The 21,198-nt window shown below is 37.9% G+C and overlaps 1 protein-coding gene across 2 annotated transcripts in view; it reads right to left on the reverse strand.

Annotated features, from left to right (window-relative positions):
• Positions 1 to 382: 382 nt before the first annotated feature.
• The window catches only part of SPON1 (spondin 1), a 341,950-nt gene continuing 321,134 nt past the window's right edge, over positions 383 to 21,198 (reverse strand). For both annotated transcript variants that reach the window (XM_026664804.2, XM_026664802.2), the window contains 8 exons: positions 12,905 to 13,045; positions 11,679 to 11,757; positions 9,973 to 10,155; positions 9,702 to 9,872; positions 9,424 to 9,591; positions 5,784 to 5,948; positions 4,652 to 4,915; positions 383 to 3,999 (listed from right to left, as the gene is read on the reverse strand). In XM_026664804.2, the coding sequence (XP_026520589.1) occupies positions 3,836 to 3,999; positions 4,652 to 4,915; positions 5,784 to 5,948; positions 9,424 to 9,591; positions 9,702 to 9,872; positions 9,973 to 10,155; positions 11,679 to 11,757; positions 12,905 to 13,045 (1,335 nt within the window). In that variant the 3' untranslated portion in view covers positions 383 to 3,835. The remainder of the gene's footprint in view (positions 4,000 to 4,651; positions 4,916 to 5,783; positions 5,949 to 9,423; positions 9,592 to 9,701; positions 9,873 to 9,972; positions 10,156 to 11,678; positions 11,758 to 12,904; positions 13,046 to 21,198) is intronic.

The following is a 21,198-nucleotide window of genomic DNA, read 5'->3' on the forward strand; positions in this document are numbered from 1 at the left end:
ATCCCTCTGTTTATGCAGCCTAGAACTGCGTTGGCTTTTTTGGCAGCTGCAGCACACTGCTAGCTCACATTAAATGATTGTCTACAAGGACTCCTGTCACAGTTGCTACTATTGAGCCAGGTGCCACCTATATTGTACATGTGCATTTTGTTTTTCTTGCCTAAATATAGAACCTTACTTTTCCAGCATTGAATTTCATTTCGTTAGAAAGCACCCAATGTTCAAATTTGTCAAGATCCTATTTAAGAGTCATATCACAATGTTGTACTGTGCTAACATATTTCAGGAAGAGTTGGCTGAGACCGGAAGACATGTATTTTGAGAGAGTTTTGGCAGTCCCTTCTAATCTGATGCTGTACTATTAAACTAAAGTACATGCATGTTTTTGTTTTCATAGTAAAGATGTCTTTATTCCAAAATAATAATGTGTTAGCCAGACAACTACATACAAAACATCTACACAAGACTTTGGTAGGAAATATATCCATAACAGTTTTCTCAAAAATTTCATTGCGAACCCAAAATAACAAGAAAACTTAAAATCAAAGAGGGTCTATTCTGATTTTTTTTTTAAAAAAACCAAATAGCTTTTATTAAAACCTATTGTACATATAATCCCCCCCCCCCGCCCCAGCATTTCTGTTCATTGCTTGTAAAGTTTCTACAGATTATTTTTTAAAAAACAACAACAACAAAGAGGAACAAGAAGATATACCAATGTTAATAAATGGTCAGTGAGGTGTATAAAATTCTTATAGCTACTGTATACCTGTGTTTTGGTTCTCAAGTGTGCAAGAGACATGAATTATTGTAAAAAAATCAAAAACCCTCCATAATGTTGTTGGAACCAACATTATACTACAAGGTTTGTAGCAATTCAGAAATATGCATTCCATATCACAATGGGTTCATTTCTTAACAAAGAAATCTTAAGGGTTTCAATACATTAGATATAATTAAATTCCTCTAAATTCAGTGGTACAAGGTAATCTTAATTAAAGTCCATAATTAAAAGAATGGAATAACTTTAATTGGATTAGATTTCTTCTGTTTCCCCCCTCCTTCATTTCCTTCTGATAGCTTTTATATATTATTCTGTGAAATGTCACAAGCTTCAAGACAAAAACCACTTTGAAACAAATTAGAATATTTTCTTTTTTTTTTTTTTCAGTATGAACTGGGACAACTACTGATATAAGATGGCAATTATATTCATCTGCAAGCTTTGTCATGCTTTCTGATAGCAATCCTTTGAAAAGTTAGCCAACCATTCCTAATACTATTAGACATTAAAGAAATTAAAGGCAACTGTGCAACCATATTCTATCAGTCAAATATTGCCCCCAGTGAAATACCAATTTGGAATTCCTCTGAAATTAGGCATGTTTGCACTTAGTTCACCAGAGCCAACACTCTTCTAAGACAGTCACCAAAATTTAATACATCACAGCATAAAAGGAACTGTTTATTGCAGTTAAATTCATCAGGAGTATACACATTTCATGCATATTTTGATTGGATGGATAACTAATTTATCATCATAAAACAACAGAACCTTTGATATCTGAAGACCGGGGATCCCAACACTGATAGCAACTTGGAAAATGTTTGCTGTTTTGAGATGTTTCTGCTCTATACTTGCCCATATCCTGGACCTATATAACTCCTGTGTTCGCTCTGTGCCTTGGACTCCAGTGTTTTGGGGTGAGTTAACATTAAAAATGGCTGGCTGTTCAGAATGAAAAAAGTACAATAATTGTAATATAATTTATGAGGGTACATTTCTAGCAAGCTAGTTGAGCCATAGCCTTATCTAGATTTAGATGGGGAAACTTTGGAAACTTCATAAAAAAGAAGATTGGTCATATGGAAGTGGTAAATGAAATTATATGTACCTGTATATAAATCTTTTGGGGAAAAGAATACTGCCAATCTTTGGAAACTAAAAACCTTTCCCTACGGCTACCCTTGTGCCTCTAAGAGGCTAAGGATTTATGCTATCTAAAAAGGCCAAGCCAGTTAATTCTGTAAACATATTGACCCAATTCCTGCTTGACATAAGCAGGCTTCATGCTTTTAAGTTAAAATTTTCTGTTTTGGAATCTAATTCGTACTGGCATTTGGCATTTATTAATTTTAAATCATCTTGTTTTTCATTTGCAAAGACATGTCACATAGTTACGTGTTAAATTGCAGACAGACAATATGATTTTTTTGATGGTGGTCTTTTCAACCATCTCTGTGTTGACTAGGGATTATGGAAGCTGAAATCTAAAAGTTCAAGCTATAAGCCTGTAATAATATTTTATAATACAAATATAGAAGCTTTCATCTTCATTCCTAAGATGTCCCTAAGGAACCTGTCAGTGGTACTGGCATTTATCTAATCCTTCAACTTCATGACATTTTTCAAATAGCTATGCTTTTTCCTTTGCTCTTTGTGAGTAGGGGTGTGCATGCTTGGAAATTAGTAACACCATGTTCCCACAAAGCAGCTATTTCCTGCACATGCTTTGTTCACTATGACCACGGAGTTACAGAGTAGAAAAATAAAGCAAAAAGATGATGAATGCAGTGACATTTATGTGAGAGGAATAAAGCCAAATTAAGTTGTTGTGTGACAAAGAAGAAAAAGTAAATTCTGAGGCAAACAAAACTAAAACGTTCCTTAGTTCTTCCTGGACTTGGTGGACAGAATAAGATCAGCTATTCTAGAACTGGGTAGATTCACATCTTTTGTGAGTATTTATATTATTTATGCTGGTTAACTCTGTAAAAGTCCACAATTTCCCCTCAAGCTTCTGAAATGTATTTTCCTAGCTATGTTGTGTGCAGGGAGAACCTGTAAAAGGAGGATATTTTACAGTACCTTATCACCTAGCACAGGGGTCGGCAACCTGTGGCTCTGGAGCCACATGTGGCTCTTTCATCACTCTGCTGCAGCTCCCTGTTGCCAGTCAGTAAAAGGAAAAAGGAGGCTGCACTAGGAGGATACTCTATGGTGAGGGAACTGGACTTCCAGTCAGCTCCAGAATTGAAGAAGAGTCTTCCGGTTAGGACCTTTGTGGCTCTTCGAGTGTTTAAGGTTGCCAGTCCTTGACCTAGCATACGACTGTGAGAGAATATGGAAGATATTTTTAAATGCAGCTTACTGGCTAATCAACATATGGCTTACAGATAGAAAATTGTTCCCCCCTACTCTTCACATCTGGGCAGCTTATGTTTGCTTTGCTTTCTTAATGGAAACAATCGCAAGGTGATTTATTTAATAGGGGTCTAAGCAATTTCATGAAGAAGAAAAGAGATATTGTCAAAGGATTGCTATAAATACCATTTTTTTTACATTGCTGATGGTTAAAGATCAATATGCACCTGTAGTATTATTGAAGTAATTCCTTGGCACAGCTGTATAAACACAGAGGCACTGCTTTCAATATTTTGAAAATGGTTTCCAAATATTTAAGTTTGCAGTATCATTTTTGCATGCATCCCAAGTATTTACAGGGACTATTTCTATGGTTATGATTTGTCCACACAGATATGTCTATAATTTCAGTGTTATAAGATTTCACAATGACTTCACTAGTTTTATGCATTAAGGGCTAGCTGGAGCATCAAGGAGCTACTCTCAGCAGTTCTTTGTAAGGAAGTATTTATAAAATAGATCTCTTGCACCAGCAAGACTAATTAAGCAAACCACACTGCAAAAAATGAAGACTAATATACACAATTTATATATTTTCTCTTTTTTTTAAAAAAAAAAAAATCTAACCGAGGTTGATTTTTTTTTTTTACATTTAGCTCAGGAGTGCATTATCCAAAAGACTTCAGTTTGCTAACAGGGATGAACATTGCAGGCTCTTAATTCCTTCTTGTCTTTGCAGCTAGTGAACTGACTACTTTTGAAACGCTTCTTGACGGTCATAAACCTCTCCTGGATTCCACCCCCACACAGTTTGGTGCATTCTGACCAAGCAGTCCACGGCTTCATTTTACAACCTAAAATAAAAATAACAGACAAGCAACATAAGAATCATGTTAGTGCTTGAATCCCTTGACATTTCTTTCTTTTTTCACAAGTGGCGGTTCTATTGCTACTCCTGTTTTGAAAATGGAAAGATAAGATCTATAAACCATGAGATCCTACAGATTATCCAGAGTTATACCATGCTGATGTTTGTACTTGCTGAAAGTCCTAATTGGTCTGAATGATCATTTCCATATGTGGCTCATAGGTCTGTTTGTGATAAGTATCTAATAGTCTCATACTGGATCATGTGAATGGATTATTTTGGAACTTAACAGCAGCCCACCTAAGGATCTTTCCTTTCCTTTCCTTTCCTTTCCTTTCCTTTCCTTTCTTTTCCTTTCCTCTTTCCTTCCCTTCTACCTTTGAGTCAGTCTTGACTCCTGGGAAGGAAGGACAGAAGGAAGGCCGGAAGGATGGAAGAAAGGGTTTCCTTGATTTTGTTATTTATAGTTATTCAGTGATCTAAACCCAAGCATTTGAAAGCATTCAAATTTCTGGGAACTAGTTAAGGATCATTGAAAGAAGCTGTACTAACAAGAATATAAATTAGTAATGTACTTCTCTGTTGCACTGCTCGCTTTCTTAATTTAAGGATTGCTCTGTGAGTTTTACTACACTTACCTGGGAATTGCCCACCATCTACATCTTCTTTCGCTTGTTCACTCCTCCTTTTCTCCCGAGATTCTTTCCAGCGCCTTTTCTCACTATTGGGGTTTCTCAAGCATTTTCTTATTCGGCATTTTTTACGCTGTACAGTTTCTGGGCATGGAGCTCCTCCGAACTGAGGTTCCATTTTGATCATTCTTGTCCTGATCATATGGCCTTTCCCACAAGACTTATTGCATTCAGACCACTGAGACCATTCTGTCAGATCACAGTCAATTGCTAGAGAAGCAAGGACGAAAAATAGGATGCTTAGCCTTAACTTACTTAGGTGGAACAATCTGGTTTAGCAGAAGAATAATTTACTTCTTTTCAATCTCACTATGGGAAAAAATGAACATTTAGGTTGATGATGACAATGGAATGAATTTTATACAAGCTTATCCTGAAAATGCATTAGCAAGACTACCTTCTCGCTAAGCTCTGACAACAATACATTCACACCACCCTATTAGAAATTATCACCCACCAGAAATTAACTCTGGAGCAAATTTATAGGAAGGACATGGAGGGAAAAATTGCAGGAGATTGGAGAGGAGAAGGACTAGAGATGGGTGAGTGGGGGGCAAATCTTGAGTCCAATGATTGACGGATGGCGCTCTTTATAAAAATGACTGTGAAAATATGTGTGAAATACGTTCAATTATTCATCTGACTTTTGCAATCTGGAAGGGCACCAATCTAATCATTTTGCATTGCTACTTTAAAATGGATGTTTTTATCACGTTCCTGAATGTTTTCTATATAAACTTCATTGAAGGTAAGAAAGAATGTCTCTATAACAAAGTTATGTTAATATAGCATAACTCATTTTAGCAATGGCAAGGCCCTTTTGAACACTTTCTTAAAATAGAAGTCCCCCCCCCGCCCCCTTTATATGTACTAACTCCCTGAGAAAATGTTAGGAATTTGTTTCTCGTGAGCAAATGGTGCTTTACACTAACAAAGCAATGCATCATGCATGTCAACACTCGGCTATTGTATAGATAGAGTAATGTACGTAATACATTTCTGCTTGACTGTTGTGTGCAATAGAAGAAATAAAACCAACTGTAAAATTAATCTTCAGACTCTAGATATCTATACTTACGACACTCTGGCAGCATGCATTTCTCTACTTGTTCTAGTTCTTCATTGCAATCTCCAAGCTCCGCAGCAGATTTGAGCATCCGTTGCCTGGTCCTCATCCCCTTTCCACAAGTGACACTACAGTCGCTCCATTCAGACCAAGGAGAAAGCAGACAGGGAATGGTGTCTAAGGCAGATTGGGATGGGAAAGAGAATAAGATCATTCCATTTCAACAGCACATCTACAAGTGATGATCAATCTGGCAATCAAGTGATCCATCTACCCACTCATCAAGGGGTGGGGGTCTAAGACAACTTGCTATGGACAACTAGATATGGACAACTTGCTGTGGCCAACTCACTGCTAGACAACTCACCATGGCCAACTCACCAATGGGACAACTCTTTGTGGGACATGAGCTACACTAATATTGAAGAAATGGCGGAATAAAATCATTAAAGAAAGGATACAATAGGAGGCATAATGTGAAATGTGAATGGCAAAAATTAAAATAATTTTTGAATTATTTTAAATAATTACATTGAATTGTTGAATTGTTCTGCAGCAAATTGTCCCATGGTGAGTTGGTTGTGGTGAGTTATCCTGTGGCAAGCTGGCTGTGGTGAGTTGGCCATGGCAAAATGACCATGGCAAGTAGGCAGCAGCGAGTTGGCCACTGCAAATTGGCCACAGCAAGTTCTCCCATTCTGCATCAATGAAAAGGATAGCTATTTGATAATGACTAAAATAAAACTGGATTGAAATGTGTACTGGTCTTCCAGCATCTAATAAGTCCAGTCTGTATTTTGCTGCAGATTGCTGGCACATCTTCTTTAATAACAAAGTGAGACTACCATTCCTCATTTCCAGCATTCATAATTTATTCCTAAAAGAGGCCGATCTAAGATATTCTTGTTGCAAATCACTCTATCTCATACAATGCTGGATATCTCTGATTAGATTTCCTGATGTATTCTCTTGGGTTGGATCAGTGGTAAAGGGTTGACATTAATAAAGCCTTTTCCCTGGTTTAAATGGCCCCTATAGGTATTGTTAATTGCTGTTTGGGGTGTGGTGATAATATTTGTCATCCAAGAAAGATTAGACATAAAAATATTTGCACACTTGTAATAATCTTTCTCATCTTGTTAATAGAAATGTCACCTCCCACTGAAATCAGTCCTGGAGATTATTCCCCCCCCCTTCATCAAATATGTATACTTATAAATGCATATGAATAAGCATATATATTAAAAGGCATACTCCAAAGGGTGTGTGTGTGTGTGTAATTAATGTCTACTGAACAAAATTAATTGCCTGTAGAATAAGAGACTCTGTGTCTAAAATTAATTGATGTCCTACCAGGATATACGCAGAGACCATTCTGTCTCTTACAAATTACTTTCTTGCACATATTACCCATTCAACCAGAGGAAAAAAAAACTGCAGAAAACCGAGCACAACAAATCTATGCTTCTTCTGTAATAAGTCCTATTGAATTCAATGGCTCTTGTTTCCAATTAAATATGCAGACTACTGATAAGCTGGGCACAGAACTTTTCAGTCCCGGTTATTCCTTGTAAATGATGATGAAAGATAGGAAACAGATCCTTGAAGGATTGAGATTTAGTTTTCAATAAGGAAATGTTGAATGCGAAGCCTTTGTGCTGGGCTGCAAGCCTAAGAAAACCCGCAGGTGTTCGTTCTGTAGCAAGTCTCACTGCACTGAATGTGTGTCTTCTTCTTCAGCTTAATTAGAATGTTCAGCCCAATCCTCCTTCCATCTGCAAATTATGAAGGAGCATTTTTCTCCTTCAATTGTAATTGGCTATAGTAGGAACCCTCTCTATCTAACTGCTGCACCATTTTCCTGAAACCTCATCCATATGGAAAGCCTTCATGGATAAAAGAAACTCTCTAGTGGATAATGAGAGGCAGGCAGGGAATCTCAGCCTTTGTCCTTGAAGTGATGGCAGTGGCTTGATGTCTTTGAAAATTCTCAGTCATCCGGGACATGGTTGTCCCAAAGGTACTTTTTCAGGATGTAACTGGACTTTCTGGTTTTTCTTTGAAGGTGTTTCGCTTCTCCTCCAAGAAGCTTCTTCAGCTCTGACTGGATGGTGAGGAATGGACAGATTTATACTCCTTGCACACAGCTGGTCATTTGCATTCTTTGAATGAGTTGTGAAGGCCACCTGGAGGTTTATCTGTGTCATGAGGGTCACCTGAGTGGTGCAAATGGATGTAGAGCCTTTTTGGAACTGTTGAAAGGACTATGTTGTAGACTGGAGATATAGGATGTTGTATCTCTCCCCCACTGTTGAGAGAGGGCTGTTCAATGTTGACATAGAGGCCTAGATATAATGACTCATTAAAAGAATGCACATGACCAGCTGTCTGCAAGGAGTATAAATCCTTCCATTCCCCACCAACCAGTCAGAGCTGAAGAAGCTTCTTGGTAGAGAAGCAAAATGTCTTAAGAGAGAAACCAGAAAGTCCAGTTGCCTCTTGAAAAAAGCACCTTTGGGACCTGGCAAAGGATTGTACTCTAATCCAACTGTTTGCTTTCATAATTTCACTTTATGCACAGACTCCTGCTTTCACAACGGCATCTTCCTCCACCACCAAATTTACAGTGAATATAAGCTTTGACTCCAGATTGCAGGCAATTAATTAGTCAATCTTGAGCCCCATCAGGATTGAACTCTGGAGGTGCAACATTGCAGACAAACTCTGCCCAAAGCCTAGAGTTTAATCCTGACAGGGCTCAAGATTGACTCAGCTTTCCATCCTTCCGAGATAGGTAAAATGAGGACCCAGATTGTTGGGGACAATATACTGATGTTGTAAACCACCCACAGAGTGCTGCAAAGTGCTATGGGGTGGCATATAAACCCAAATGCTATTGCTATTGCTAAAATTTTCTCATCTTCCCTTCAGGTAACATTTCCTTCCTTTTTGTGACTAAATACACACTTTTGGAGAAAAGGTTTGTACTGAAGGACTTCTTGGAATATATAAATTAATCTCCCTTCTTCAGCTTGATGATCTTGATGGAGTTCATGGCCCTGATGATTGTTTTTAAGAAGAGAAAATGATGGTGAGAGAATTGGCATTTACCTCTGACATTATATTTCCCCCCCTCAATAGCCTATTATATTTACAAGAATAATGTAAAAAAAATGTTACGTTATGATTTACTCTGCTAAGAAAAGCAAATCAGGTTGCAATCATTTTGTGAGTATGTATATGTGAGAGCATATATGTATGGTATAGAGAATGCGTGTACAATTTGTACAAAAAGCAGCATATTTAAATAAAACTGAAAAAAAAAAAAAAACACCAGGAAAGCACATCTCACTTCTTGTTGTCTTAAAAACTACAGAGCTTATGATTTGCTAGAATGTCCTGACTTCAAATATTTAGAGTAATTGCTCCTTTGTGTCTTATGGTCAGTATAATTGTACACTTTGAAAACTTTTAGAAATCTGCATTGTGAAGAAACCTATTAGAAAGTATACAAATGATGAACCGTGTTACTTGTTGCATGTGTCCTTTGCACATAGCATTGTTCTTTTTTTACCTAAATACACAATGTGTACACAAGGCAGTTAACATACCCACTTTTTACACAGATGCTCGGTTGACCAGAGTTACTTACGGCATTCCGGATTCATGCATTTCTCAGCTTCTGTGGTTTCTGCTTTGCACATGGATCCATCTGCCGGGGTCATCTTGATCATTCTGTGTCTCTTCTTCATTCCCATCCCACAGCTGGCACTGCATTCATCCCACTCTCCCCATTCAGTTACCAGGCAACTGCTAGGAGCTGTCCATAATACATTAGCCAAAGATCAGTCTGGTGGCACTTATTTAACAGAGGATTCACATTTTGCTTTTTAGGCTGATTAAGTGTGGCAGGGTACATCAAATACTTACAACATTCTTCATTTACAATGCATTTCTCCGTCTCTTCTGTAGGCACTTTGCATATGGAGCCATCCTCCGGGAACTGCTTCACATAACGCTCTCTCGATCGCATTCCCATGCCACAAGATACACTACAAGGGGACCACGTTATCCACTCAGACATCATGCATGTAGAGCCATCTAAAAAAAGCAGTAATAGATAGTTTCCATTTATTCCCACACCTCACTCACATTTGATCAACAAAATGTTGACTCTCATGTCCAGGGTCTTCTCACTTACCTTCATCACTACAGCCTGGGCCCATACAAGGCTGGAAGTCCTGAGTTTCTGGACAAGGAACACTGAGGTCAAGCTGAGCTTTGAGCATTCTCTGCCTCATCCGCTTGCCCTTTTCACATGTTGAAGAGCTACAGGCTGACCAGGGAGACCAATTCGAATAGATGCAGGTTTCAGGAGTATCATCTGAAAACAATGACATATTCAGTATTTATGTGTGAATGCATATATGTGTGGTGTAAAGAGCATATATTTGTATATGGTATGTACAGATATACTGTCTACAATGTATTGACTGTGCTTAAACCCAATTAGAGTAATCCTCCAAAACAATTAAACGTGTTTTTTTTTAAAGATTACTTCTCTACTCAGTATAATTTAATGGACACACTAGGTACTGTACCGAAGACTTTCTGCCTGCAGAAGAGGTATTCTACCTAGCAGCCCAACTATCTATCTCTATCTTTGCCTCTGCCTAGAGCAAGTCCCCCTTTCTACGATCTCCAGTTGACTGCTAGGTACATAAATATACTTCTAACAAACTGAAGTTTGAAAGAAAGATTGGAATAGAAAATGAAAAAGATGTTAGGGATGGTGCCTACAGAGGGGGAGATGGGGCGATGGACTATAGTGAAGCAGCAGTTTCCCAGAAAGAAGGGAGCACATTCCAAGAAGAGGGGGTGGGGGCAAGACAATAGGCAGCACAGTGCAGAGCTGAATAGGGGACAGAGGAAGAGAGGATAGCCACTCCCTTGAATTTCTCAGGGCATATGTGTTGGGTTGAAAGCAGTCAAAGTTCAATTTGTCAAGATTCTATCTATTGAGGGTAGAGGTTCATTCTCCGATGTTGTGTGGTTAATAGGTCTTATGATGGCAGGATGACATCAGGTGAGGGTTTTATGTTGGATCCTGTGATGGGTCAGGTGTGGGTCACCTAAAGTTAGGGCCATGTATGGGTCTTGGGATAGGTCAAGTGTGGGTTACATTAGGTGAGGGTCTTGTGATGGGGAGTCATGTCAGATGGGATTCATTGGGGAGGTGAAATGCTGGTTGGAGGGGTTGTCTTACCTGATGTTGGGGAGGGGGTAACCCTCATCTGATGTGACCTCCCCATCACAAAACCTACTGATCACTCAAAGCCCTTATAAGCAGAAGAACACTGACACTGACAGCCCCTAAACTCTGCTGAAGGTGTTACCTAGCCTGGTAACGAAACATTTGGAAACCAACCCACAGGCTCAGAGAATGAACTTCCACCCCCATCCTATACCCGAGCTGCAGGTATTTGCCCCCATTGCATTCAATCTATTGTGTGTAAGCATATAAAGAACTAAACTTTGGTTGGGTTGTTCAGTGTCATTCTTGGGCTAAGCCCAATAATAAGTAAGAAAGAGGAGCAGTTAGATAAGGAAAATAGTTTAGCTTGATGAAGATAGACCCAGTACAAGATAATAAAGTACATGAGATTAGTCTTCTGCTAAATTAGAAAATGCCAAAATTTCTGCCGGCTGACACTATCACTGCAGGTGTTTATTAAGTAATGATGCAGACTCCAACCACAAATGGCTAAGCAAATTGTTTTATTTTCCCCTCCTGTTTTTAATACCATCCTAATAATAAGTCAAACAGCATGAAATACAGAGGAGCAGCACTGGAGAGTGAAGTTAAACACAAACTCCTAAAGGTAGGAGGACATAATTAAAAAGTACCTTCGTCTTCTGGAGCTTCTGCAGCAAGATCTGCAACAATGTCATCAATGCTATCAGGAACAATATTGCACTGTTCCCCCTGCAAAGAAACATTTGCAAATGGGATTGAATTGGCGGAGGAAATAATAGGATACTGAGCACTGGGCTGGAAAATCAATTGCCCGAAGTTATTCCAACAGCATCTGCAAGCGTTCAGGCTTATAAAGATTGTCATCAGGGCCAAAACTCAGATCCTAAAAGAAGTCCCATGAAGATATTGTGTTTCTGATTGGCGGGGGAAGCCACGTTCCCTTATCAAACATACTAAGAGGCAAACATCATTTTTCTGAGAAAAAAAGTGCTGGGAGGACTGGGGAGATGGGGAGCAGATAATGTCCCATCTAAAAGCTGAATGTTGCTAGAAAGCAATGTTAAATGAGCTTGGGGCCCCACTTATTGTCTACAATGTCCAGGGAGCCCTAAAGCTCTCCATATACCTAATGAAGGAATATGCTGCAGATTTCTGCCGCAAGATAGATCTGTCTGTGACACATAGCATCATTGTATTATTAACTTGCTACAAAATCTTCTTACTAAGTAATGAGCTTCACAAGGCTTTTTTTTTTTTTTTAGTGCTATGCCACAGAATCTTTTTCAAGCTCAGAGCTTTTGATGAAGTACAACCAGGAGAGGAAACTAAATTTAATTTAATTTCACCTACCCTTAAATTTAATTCAAATGAAATAAAATTAATTTGATCAGTCTTGCTTTTCAGAAGTTCACCTTTGCTATCTTGGTGGATTCCAATGTGGTAACAACTTCTGCAGCTCCCTGGAACTCTCCTCTTGTTCTTCTTTGGGCCTTAAATCTTTGATGGTGCTTCTTTGCATTCGTTGCAGTTCGAGTGGAAAGGAGAGGAATTCACTCTAAGGTGAACCTTGGCAACTTTATGTCTTGTGGACTTCAACTTCCAGAATTCCTCAGCCAATACTAAGGAAGCATTCACTGAGGAATTCTGCCAGTTGAAGTCCACGAGTCATAAAGTTGCCAGACTTGGACACCCCTGCTTTAAGGAATGAGGTCCCTCACATCTCCACTGACCCAGTGCGCACAGCCAATTAACCCCACTCCCTTTATGAAAACCTGTTGGACTACAGTTGTCATTTTACTGCCAGATTTCAGGTTTCTTGTTATTTAATCCCAGTCTACGCTCAAATATTCCATTTCAATTACTTTCATACTAATACCTTTCGTGCAATCCTCTCAATGACAACTCTGGCTACTGATTTAATGGAACCTCCTTCAGGGTCATAAAAAGGACTTTGGGGGTGGTCCAGACTTGTGAGTGGTCTTATCTTCTCCTGAGGTACTGTTGGCTTGTTGGAAGACTGCAGTCAAAAAAGAAACATGGGTAGAGATAGAAGAGACACAACAATGAAAAATGTAGTTTATAAAAAGTGTGCAGGTAAACTTTCATTAACATCATTTGTTACACACATGCACACACAGGGAGAGAGAAGGAGAGAGAGAGAAAGAGAGAGAGAGAGAGAGAGAGAGAGAGAGAGAGAGAGAGAGAGAGAGAAAGAGAGAGAGAGAGAGAGAGATGAGTTGGTAAATGGAAAAATAGAATAACTTAAATATGCACAGTTAACTTAATACTCAATATTTCAAGGGGCTTGGATGTAACCTAATGTACAGTATATTACACTGTCATAATTAGTAGAATTACACTGATTAATACATTGACATTAACTTGCTACAAAGAGAAAGCCAAGAAAAGGGAAGATAGATTTCCATACTCTCTTATTTTTGATGGGTCAATCCCATGATTTAATTTCTACAGTCAGAGATTGTGAGAATTTTTCAGCTTAGAAAATGGCTGCTGTGATGAGTTTTTCCCTCAACCACTGCATCCCACTGGCACTGCTATATCCATGTATCCGTGCAGACATCCATTGAAGACAGTTTGTAATCACTGCCTAACTAACTAACAGAGCTTAGAATCTCATAACAAAGTTCTCCAAGAAATTCAGGTGGCATTAGCAATGAAGTTAAATATCTTCAGAGAAGATTTTGGGAAGGAGAAACCTGGAAAGAAAAATAATGACTGGCAGCTAAGATGGCTGAAATACACAGCAACTGGCTTTGAATCTGATGCCAATGTTGATTGGTAAACTTGATTTGGATTAGTTTGTGGACAAGTGGAATATTGCCAAGAAGAAAAGTTTTGGCACTAGCTGAAGAACTGTGGTGAAATGTGCTATAGGACCTTTTTATTCACTGCAGAAAGCTCGCAATGACCTTGAAAATGACACAATTAAATAAGTTCATAAGATCAAAATTATTAAGATCAAAGTCCCCCCCCCCCAAAAAAAAAAGCCGGCAAACAATAAGCCTGCCAATTGGATTAATGTAGAAGTGCTGGCCAGTATAACTAAGGTTTTTCCCCCCCACAGAGATCAGTGTATATACAGTTTTTCCACTTCCATTCAATTGTGTCTGATTCTGAGAAATTGCTTGGACAAGTTCCTGCAGTTTTCTTGGCAAGATTTTTCAGAAGTGATTTGCCATTGTCTCCTTCCTAGGGCTGAGAGAAAGTGACTGACCTGAGATCCCAGCTAGCTTTGTATCTTAGAGAGGACAAAATCTCACAGTCTTACTGTATATCATAATACCCATATATTTACAGGTGTAGAATTGATTGAATCTGAAAGCTAGACTTTGGAGGGAAAAACATTTTTGTTTTTTTGAAACAATACTTGAAGAGATAAGGTGGTTGTAATAGCAATAGCACGTAGACTTATATACCACCCTACAGTGCTTTACAGCCCTCTCTAAGTGGTTTACAGAGTCAGCACATTGTCCCCAACAATCTGGGTCCTCATTTTACTAACCTCAGAAAGATGGAAGGCTGAGTCAACCTTGAGCCTGGTGAGATTTGAACTGCCAAATTGCAAGCAGTTGACAGTCAGCAGAAGTAATTGTACTACTAACTAGAGCATACAAAACATTTGCTAGACCAATTCTCTAATACAGCTCATCTGTCTGGAACCCACATTGATATTGGACATTAATACAATCAAGAGAGTCCAGAGGTATTTCATGAGAAGAGTTATCCACTTCTCTACTCGCAACAGAATACCTTATGCCACCAGACTTGAAATTTTAGGCTTACACAACTTAGAATACGCTGCTTTCGGTCTGACCTAAGCATAGTACATAAAATTATCTATTGCAATGTCCCACCCTTCAATGACTCCTTCAGATTCAGCCAACAATACATGAGCACACAATAAATACAAATTCAAGGTAAACCACACCAAACTTGACTGCAGGAAATACAACTTCAGCAACAGAGTGGTCAATGTCTGGAATACAAACCCCAAAGACTGTCTACTATTGACCTCACCCCATTCCTAAGAGGTCTGTGTAAGGGGCGCGAATAAGCGCACCAATGTGCCTACCATCCCTGTCCTAATGTTCCTTTTTATTCATATCCATTTTATGTATTCATAATCATGTTTATACTTATACCTGTTATCTAGTACATGCTTGACAAATAAATAAATAAATAATAAAAATTTTTAAAAAGTAGTTTGCAGTACTGCACTCTTAACCACTGTGCTACCGTGGCTCATGGTAGTAGTTTGGATTTATCAGTTTTGATGGGTGACAAATTTAGAGAGGCCCAAAGCCAAAATAGTAAAACTGCTTGACCTTTCTGATAAAGCATGGCTGAAATTGCTTCATACTGTCTTTTAAGTGAATAAAAGAATTTTAAAAAACAGTTCTTTATTTACCCTATCTAGGAGGTAATAAAACACAAACACATCATATTACAGAAAACCAACCAACCAACTAGCAAACAAAAGCCCCAATAAAAATTTAATAGCAGTTATGTCTGATCAACAAGAAAAAAGACTCTTCATATAATGGAAGCTATTGGAATTAGCTTAATGGGTCTTACTTTAGAATCACAACGAATTAAAATGAAAACAATCAAATTCTCTAAAGCTATTGCATTTTTTTCTTCCATTGTGGGCAAAAACTGCATATATAAGCTCTGAATATATGAATATGTCCCTTTCAAAAAACAATTCCCTACCTATATAGCATGGAGAAAAGTACACAGGTATATTCAAATTTTCATTTACTGTACTGATTTCCCATTAATTGCTCTCATACTTATACAGGAAAATAAATATTCGTACAAAAACTGAATATCACAAAAGTCTTTGTACTGAAACCATAGCTTCTATCTCTGATTTTTGTATTCATAAACAGTTTCCAACTTAGTTAATGATTGAACGATTGACAGACCAAAAAAAAAAAAAAAAGTTCTCAAGCTGTGTGTATTTATTACCATTTTGCTTGTTCTAGCTTTCAGTTTAAAAATAAATAAAGTTCAAATGAAATGGCAATGGCTTTCATTTGCCAAGCCAACTGCAGCTTCTTCTCTCGGGATTTTGTTTTCCTTCATAGATATAAAGAGCAAGAAAGCTTGCTATGAACAATGGGCAATTTTCAATGTGCTACTGCTCCTGTCTTAAACAGAAAACCTGCACAAGTAGTTACTATATGTCTTATCTTTGTTACAGGAATTCCTGGTACGCACATAGTACTCCATCCTCCTATATTTCTTCACAAGTGTCCTATATGGACGATTGGGCTGAAAGTCACTGAGGGAGCTGCTGTGGCTATAGATGGAATGGAAACTGGCTCACTCCGGTGCTAGTCAAATACTTTATCCACTGTGCCTTACTCCCTGCCCATTCTGTTTCATTTTTCACCTGTCAAGCGGTCTTATAAAAAAAAGTGTTTCTTCAGTATATCTTACATCAATTATCTCCCCCCCCACACACTCATGCCATTAAGGCAGCAAACAGATGCTGTGGAGGTGCCACCTGCAATTTCTCCCTATGGTTAAATGAATGACTAGTATGTTGGTTTGTTGAAGTATAGGAACTTTACTTTCGAGTCCAGATCGTTTGGCTTTGGAGAAACTGACTGCCACTGGCTTTTGTATTGTCAGAATTTAATTTCAGCTGCATATCTGTGATGTAGTGAGGAGGGGGATTCAGAGGTGGTATTTAGCAGGTTCTGACAAGTTCTGGAGAACCAGTAGTGGAAATTTAAGTAGTTTGGAGAACTGGCAAATACCACCTCTGACTGGCCCCGCCCCCATCTATTCTCTGCCTCCCGAGTCCCAGCTGATTGGCTGGGTCTTCCTTTGTTGCCCTGTACAGGAGAATGGAGCTGGAAAGCAGGTTAGTGGGGTGAGGAGGGAATGGAGATTTTATAGTATCCTTCCTCTGCCACGCCAACTAAGCCACACCACCAAGCCATGCCCACAGAACTGGTAGTATAAAAATTTGAATCCCACCACTGGGTGGATTCACAGGAGGTAATGGTTGCATTCCAGAGGAGTAAAGGGGCAATTCAGCCCAGCATTACTGTGTGAGAGACAGAGAGTGAAGACAGCCCCTCCCTAATAGTTCACAGAGTATATTGTAGATGAAGACAGTAGAGTCTTCACTCTGGCAAGTCTTTGTCTACAGGTATGAAACAATAAAGAACGTCTTGGAATAACTATCATGTGTTATTCTTGGTTTTGGGCCTGACATAGCTGAATATTTAAAGTTCTTCAGTGATTGGTAGTGTTTTTATTTATTTCTTCAATTATTTAAAAAGGTTGTTATTGCAAATGCTTATTTAACTTATAAGCCTCTTTAAGGCAGATCAATTCTGTTCGTTCACAGAAGACTGCCAAATGCTAATAAATCATTAAAAAAACCTTAAGAAATAGAATCAGCATAGTTTTAGTTCTACGGATGCCCTGCTGCAAAGAAACTTATCTCAGAGGATCAGGCCAGGAAATACAGTCATAGTATCTTTCTTTTAGTGGAAGTTGTCAATGCAAGAAAATACTTTTCCCTCTGATCAAAAAGCTTCAGAAGCCACCACACTTGTATAGTGTATGGTATGGTATGGGAAGAAAAGGCAGGAAAAGGCTTCTGTTTATTAATTTTTAAATGAGTTTCTGAATGTATTCATCCTCATTATTTTTGACCAAGACACTGTTTTCAAAGCTTAACAACACGTTATTTTAGTTAACAAGCAGTCTTAATCTCAGTTTCCACTGACACTTATTACCAACTGAGAGAGGAAGTAAATAATACATTATAGAACCTTAAATTGAGAACTGTTACCTAAAGTAAGAAGTGACTTGATACAACATAGTACACCCTGAGATTTTAAAAAAAATGAAATGGTGAGAGTGGGAAAAAATCCCTCAAATAATAATCAGGAGAAAGGCAATAAAGCACTTGAAAACAATAATTTTGCTAAATAGCAGAAAATGATGGTCGCCAGGAAGTTAGATAAGGTCACACAGAGCAATACAACGACAGAACAGTAAGATATCAACCTTCCTGTTGTGAACCACAGAAATCTCTGCATTGTTCCAAGAAACTTTGAGTACAAAATGGTATATGGCACCGGTTATCTCAGCTTGAATGTTCATAAATTGGAAAAAAATTATTTTCAGTCTATGCTCATCAGATGGCCTTCTGAGTGGCTTGCTTTTGCCAACTGAACATTAGAATCATATTTGTTTGAACATATTCTTCAATGCTGTAGCAGATGAAAATAGTTCCTAATTTGGCTAGTTAAGAAAGATAAAGAGGGAAGTAATTATTTTATCATGAGTGGGACCCTACAAATGTTATACATATAAAATTTCCCATTCATAAGTGAAATATCTGGTGGGGGAAGAGTATTTTTGTTTTTAAAACTATGTTTTTTAAAATCGATTGTTGTGAGCTGCCAAGAATCACTGCATGACATTATGCCAGCGATTTTCCTCCCTTCCTCCCTCCATTTATTTTTTCCTTTCTGAAAACCACTGCTTCCTCTGTCTGGACAAAACAATGGAGGATGAACTCCAGATATCCTAGCTTGATTTGTTTTGCTACGATACAGATAACTTTTTGTTTTCTGAAATTCTCCTAAACAAGCCCAAAGGAGAAGGTATAGTCTTGAGAGTTCAGTTCAGCAAAGCATAACTCAATTTGCAGCAGTTTCAAATAAATTTGGTCAACACATATACTGTATTGCTTGAATCAACTATATTTTCAATTTCATTCGCCAAACGTATCTTTATAAACAAATCACTCTGTACTGTATATAAGTCATGATTTTATAAATAAAATCAAGTCCTTTTATAGTTCAACAAATAAATCTGTATCTAAAATACACATTCAACTCTCCCAACATGTTTGCTTTTTTACATTCTATATAAAAAGGAATTTTATATTTTTATTCCTAGAAATATATATAGTGACATCAAGGCATTCTAGATGTTAGAAAGTTACTGCCTATTGATTTGTACTCAGCAGATTTTCTGATTTCCCAAAATTCACTGCAATGTGAAGTTGGGCCAAAGATGACCTTATTTCTAAAATAAATTCCCACAAATCTGTTGGGGTCCTCCTGATTGGGCCTATTTATTTATAGAAAGTTATTAGTTCCATGGGAGCAAATGAAGCCTTTTTTTCTCTAAAGATTTAAAAAATGGGAGAATATTCTCAATTAAAAGAACATAGTGAGAAGAAATCAGTTCAGAATTGAGATCCAGGTTTTTCCTTTTCCACACAAGAGCAATCCAAAGTTTACCTGCAACTTATTGATCTTTTTCATTCACAAAAACAGCTATACATGAGCTGCTCAGGAGATATTACTTTGGTTGTGTAATATTAAGATACTGCTTTTATTAAAAGGGTTGCATTTTCTTTCCCATCACAAATCCTGTAATGAGTAATAATGGCAATTTTGAGGAACAAAAGGAAGAGTTGTAGCCAAGACAACAGTCAGACAAAAAAAAAATGAGTCCAAGGCAGATATGTAATTTGAAAATGTGTCTTAGCCTTGACCTTCCCTAGTATTTATGAAAATAAAGGAAGGAAGGGACTTGCAATATTGATGTCAGCCTCCCCAAGGTAGTGCAGACTAGAAAACCAAAGTGAATAATGTTAAGGTTACTTTAATTATAAAGTTATATCAATCAAATCTTGCAAGTCTGAATATGCTTCCCTCTCTTCCTTTGTCCTCCAGCATATTCAGCACAAATAGAAACAGGATAATTTTTGGAGGATACACACATTGCCAAAAGGATGGACACTGAGGTGGGTGACTTCCCAGGTAGGTATTATGTCTTCTTATTGTAAGTATGTATCACTTACACCTGTTGCAGTTGTTCCTTGATGTCACGATGAAAATACTAGAAGCCAAACCTTTTTTTTTTTAAAGTCTCATCTGGGAAGGTCAGGGTGTGCTGGTGTTGAGTGGGCTCTAAAGCTAGTAAGAAATGTTTAGAAGGCTCTTAAGGGCAGCAGAATGATTTTGGATCCTATATCTAGTTCCGGGCACAACTCAAAAATCAGACAAGAAAAAGCTTGAGTGGGTTCAGAGAAAAGGCACCAAGATGACGTACGAATTGGAGGCTAAGCCCTATGAGGAAGGATTAAAAGAGAAGGCAGAGATATGGTAACTATATACTGTATATATTAAAAAGGCTGACCTGTTTATATTGAAACTAAGAATCAAATTAGGAGAAAGAAAATTCCAACTGAATATTAAGAGGAATTTCTTCAAGGTAACGAACTGTTATTTAGTGGGAAAGTCTTTAGAACTGTGGTAGGATCACTTTCCCTGGAGATCTTCAAACAAGGATTGGTGGCCCATTATTTAGATATAGTTTCTTGATTCATGCATGGGCAAACACTCCTATTCCATGTACATGATATGAAGGCTGAAATACATATATAGAGGTTCAAAGTCTATGGAGATTCTCAGTCATCCAGGTCATAGTTGTCCCACAGATGCTTTTTCAAGAGGCAAATGGACTTTCTTATCTTTTTTTATTTGAAGATGTTTACTTCTCACCCAAGAAGCTTCTTTAGCTCTGACTGGATGATGGGGAATGGAAGATTTATATTTCTTGCACACAGCTGGTCACTTGCATTATTTTAGAGAGTCACCGAGGCCACATGAAGGTTTGTCTGACTTCAAGAGGTTCAAAGGAAACATTTTAAGGCCGCAAGAGGAGAGACAGAACAACAGTAGAGACAAGTGGAAAAAAGTTGCAAATAATAAGATGTTATTGTAAAAGACTACCACTAAATTTGTATCAAGGTTTTAGCCTTAGTAAGCATTTGGGTTATACTATTATATCCTTTATGCAGTGCTGATTTAGTCTAAAAGCTTTATTGAAGCTTAGACTTAAAGGAACATTCACAATGAAAAAGTTTAAAACTGAAGGAGCAGAGTGGGCAGGAAAGAAGAGGGCAGTTGTCGTCCCATCCCTCCTACTGAATTTGCAGCCTCACTAAGTGGGATAAATGCATATTTTCAACTTGATGAAATTCAAGACAGGTTTAATAATAATAATAATAATAATAATAATAATAATAATAATAATAATAATAATAATAATAATAATAATAATAATAATAATTTAATAATCAGCTAATATCATTGCAAA

The sequence above is a fragment of the Notechis scutatus genome, chromosome 1 (genome assembly GCF_049901735.1).
Source record: "Notechis scutatus isolate UNSWTSFEM ecotype Mainland chromosome 1, rNotScu1.2, whole genome shotgun sequence".
Taxonomy (NCBI): Eukaryota; Metazoa; Chordata; class Lepidosauria; order Squamata; family Elapidae; genus Notechis; species Notechis scutatus.